Source organism: Elephantulus edwardii, unplaced genomic scaffold (genome assembly GCF_000299155.1).
Source record: "Elephantulus edwardii isolate Elephantulus edwardi_28Jun2011 unplaced genomic scaffold, EleEdw1.0 scaffold00004, whole genome shotgun sequence".
Lineage (NCBI taxonomy): Eukaryota > Metazoa > Chordata > Mammalia > Macroscelidea > Macroscelididae > Elephantulus > Elephantulus edwardii.
The window spans coordinates 9329065-9332702 of NW_006399754.1; the positions used below are offsets into that span (position 1 = coordinate 9329065).

The window sequence follows — 3638 nt, forward strand, 5'->3', positions numbered from 1 at the left end:
ATCATGAAGAAACAATAAAGCATAAATGGTTCTCCTTTCTGTTTCATGTCAAGACAGCTTGCCAGAAATAAGCTTAAATTAACAGTCTACTCCTAGTATACACAAAGTAAGACTGAAGACTTTTAAAGTAGTTAAAATCATTTTCATTTTTCATTTTTTAAAAAAATCTAAATTCTAAAGGAATAAATCTGCAAGATGAGCATGCAAGGAATCATTTACTTATATGATCAAGGATAATTTCCCCCCCCCTTCATCTTGAGAAGAAAAAGAGGTTCAGCATGTTGAAAAGAATCTAACCATCCCAGGCAGATTTTAAACTAGCGGTTGGAAGTCACTAATGCCTCTTGGAGGGAGTTCAGATTCCCAGGTTGATACAAAGCTCCCTCCCTCCCACAGCTCTGACTTGTATATAAACTCCAGCTCTCCGAAGCCCACTGCCAGTTCTCTTCGTGGACTGAGTACAAGAAAGGGACTAACCATGATCCCTCTCTTACCCACAGTTTCTCTACTCCTGCTGTTTGTTTCCAATCCAGCAGATGCCAATGGGCATTATGACAAGATCTTGGCTCACAGCCGTATCAGAGGCCGGGAACAGGGGTAAGTCAGAGGTTTGGTTTTTACAAAGTTGTTCCACCTTAACTTGTTAAATTAGAATTCTATATAAAGTATGTATCCCTCAGAGCTGCTTTTTCAAACTTATTACAAGTTATTAAGTAAAAGGAGGGTTTGTTCTCCTCCCCTTACTTATTACAAAGTAATAAAGAGTAAGAGGAAAAAGTATAAAGTGAGTGTAAAATATTTTAAATATGCATATACATTAAAATTTAAACATCACTGTCAAAATACTTTCAGTTACTCTTGTCTTCATGAATTAGGGCATCATTTTAATATAGTTAACAAAATGTAACAGAGCATTGTTCTAGGACTCCAGAAATCTGGAATGAAATTTAAACATTAAAATGTCAGTGGTTAGAAGCTATGATTATATGAGCAGTTTGCAAGTATTTCACATTTCCTTAAAGCAAACTTGTATATCGTTTTGTTTGAATTGCATATGAAAATCAAGTAATGAGTAAGAAAACCAGTTCTCTAAAGGCTTTGAAGCATTGAATCCAATAACTTTTCAATTCCACCTCCCATAAAATTCCAGAAACAAGTACTATTTCATAGAATAAATTCAGTTACAACATAATATTTAAAAAACTAATCAGATGCTTAAAAGCAACTTTACATGACTTTTAAAAGTGGGTCTTGGCATCAATCCCATGTCCCAGAGGGACTTTCATAATGTTCAAAAGCTCCCTTGCTTTAACGGTGAAGACTATAATCTCTTTAAAAGATAAAAGAAGGAAATAAAAGCCCCCAAATCCCAAACCACATAAAATTGTGGCAGAGGATGTCCTAATCTCTTACTTCCATTCAAGAAGTTCATTTTGCAATGTGAAGACATAAGGCTTAAAAGTTCATCTTATCACTCATTAAGAGTCCATGATTTCTGTGACTACTTATTTAGAAAATTACAAAGTATTTTTTTTTTCAAGTGTGTTTGGGGACATAGTAAAACATACTTCTTTTTTCTCTCTGATCTCTCATTGTTCTTGAGAGCTTTACGTCACTCCCATTCCCAGAAGGAGCACCACTGGCTTAAAAAGCAGGGTCAATGAATTATTCCTATATTGGAAATAATAAGACCAAGACTTTGTGAAATGTAATGCTGTTTGAATACTCCTGTGAGGCTAGCCTTTTGTAACTCTGGAGTTTTACTCTTCAGGATTTACGATTTCTTGTTTTACCTTCACCCTTTCTTTCACAGATGAGATTTTTTGCAATGAGTCAGCAGGAAAGGATTAAGGAACAGATCTGTGCAAGGCTACAATCACATCTTTGAAAATCAAGCCCATATGTTATTTATTTATGTTTTAACCATCTGACTGTAGATAAGAGAGATAAGAGTTACTTTTAAGATATCAGCTCACCCTCCTTCTCTCTACCCTCCAGCCCAAATGTCTGTGCCCTTCAACAGATTTTAGGCACCAAGAAGAAATACTTCAGCACGTGTAGGAACTGGTATCAAGGTGCCATCTGTGGAAAGAAAACGTAAGTCTCATCTTCAGGATGTGCAAATATTAGGTAACACTACAATGTCTATGTTTCCTTGGGCATGGACACTGTTCTAGGTAATACTCTTCAAAATTATGAGTTGTTTTAAAGAAATGGCTGCAAATAGGAACAAAGGAATTCTGATCACAGCGTCATTATTCTTTGTGGAACTCAGACTTCTCCCTTGATCCATTTGTCAGTGAAGGTCAGGAAAAGGAAAGCATACCCAGCAAGCTGCTGTGATATACAGCTGGGATAAGGACTTCCCTTTTTAAATCCCTCTTTTGGTTTTACCTTCTTGGATCCTTGAAAAGTCACTTAACTTCAGTGCCTCAGTTTCCTCATGTCATAAAAAAAATGAAGCCCAGAAGAACAAATTGATCAGAAATATCCGTTTCCTTGAGGCAGGGGCTAATGTTTACCTCTACTAATTTGGAAATTGTATTCAAATTATTTGGTTTACTTCAGACTTTTAATGAAAGCTTCAAATTGAAAAGGACCCAAGTTTCAGCTCTTTATGGTGATCTTCTATTTAAATTGGCAATTACTAAGATATTAATAATTGTGGCAATGGACACTTCTTACTAATATTGAATAACTCAATAATCAAAAGAATGAGTAATTATATATAACTTTAGCTTAATTATAAATTTCACTGATAGTTGTTAATGGATACATCTTACTAATATTGAATAACTCAATAATCAAAAGAATGAGTAATTATATATAACTTTAGCTTAATTATAAATTTCACTGATTTATATTGAAAAACTCTATTATTACATAACAAATATGGCTATTGGTTTGGTCTACCAATGAACATTGTCATGAAATAAATGTAATCCTGAGAGTATGATGGTTGAGAACTACTCATGCAGTCCAGAGCTTCCATTAAATAGTACTGGGTAGAGCAAGGTATAAAGACTAAATGCAGAGCAAGGTATAGAGGTAGTGAAGCAGGGTATACTCTATAGAAGATTTACTAATATTTTAAGAATGGATTCTAATTTGTAAAATTATAGATACTTAATATTAAATCTACAATTAAAGAAAGGCACTAAGAAATAGAATGGGGCGAGGGGAAGAGGTCATAGATACCATCCACAGCCAAGAAGAGTCAATGGGTGATTCTTCTGTGGGGGAGGAACCTTGAGAATGAGAGGACCATAAAGAGAACTTGCCTATCACATCATGATTAAACTTGAGTAACCGTCAGACAGATTTCAGACTTTATATATCAGTTGAGAGTAATGTTTGCCAGGTTGAATAGTTGTGTTGGGAATTTGGGGGAAATAAACTAATGAAAAACATGACATTTTATTGTCAATAATATTACTCATAATATAGATTGGCCATGTCATTGTACTATTTTATAGGAAACACAGTTTGGATAATCTTCCAACTTAATTGCTAAATGTGAAATTACATAAGCTTTTGGAGTTCTAGTATTTTAATGTGTGAAACTACCTATGTTACAGAGTTTCCCAGAAGGCTAAGTTAAAAAAAATTTTATATATGTGTATATATATATATATATA

At 34.2% G+C, this 3638-nt stretch overlaps 1 protein-coding gene across 8 annotated transcripts in view; it reads left to right on the plus strand.

Moving 5' to 3' along the window:
- The first annotated feature begins 363 nt into the window (after positions 1–363).
- POSTN (periostin, osteoblast specific factor) overlaps positions 364–3638 on the plus strand; it is a 45382-nt gene continuing 42107 nt past the window's right edge. For 7 of the 8 annotated variants that reach the window (XM_006879543.1, XM_006879540.1, XM_006879539.1 and 4 more), the window contains exons 1-2: positions 364–597; positions 1999–2097. In XM_006879543.1, coding sequence (XP_006879605.1) covers positions 479–597; positions 1999–2097 — 218 coding nt within the window. In that variant the 5' untranslated portion in view covers positions 364–478. The remainder of the gene's footprint in view (positions 598–1998; positions 2098–3638) is intronic. The other variant, XM_006879541.1, reaches the window with a different exon arrangement.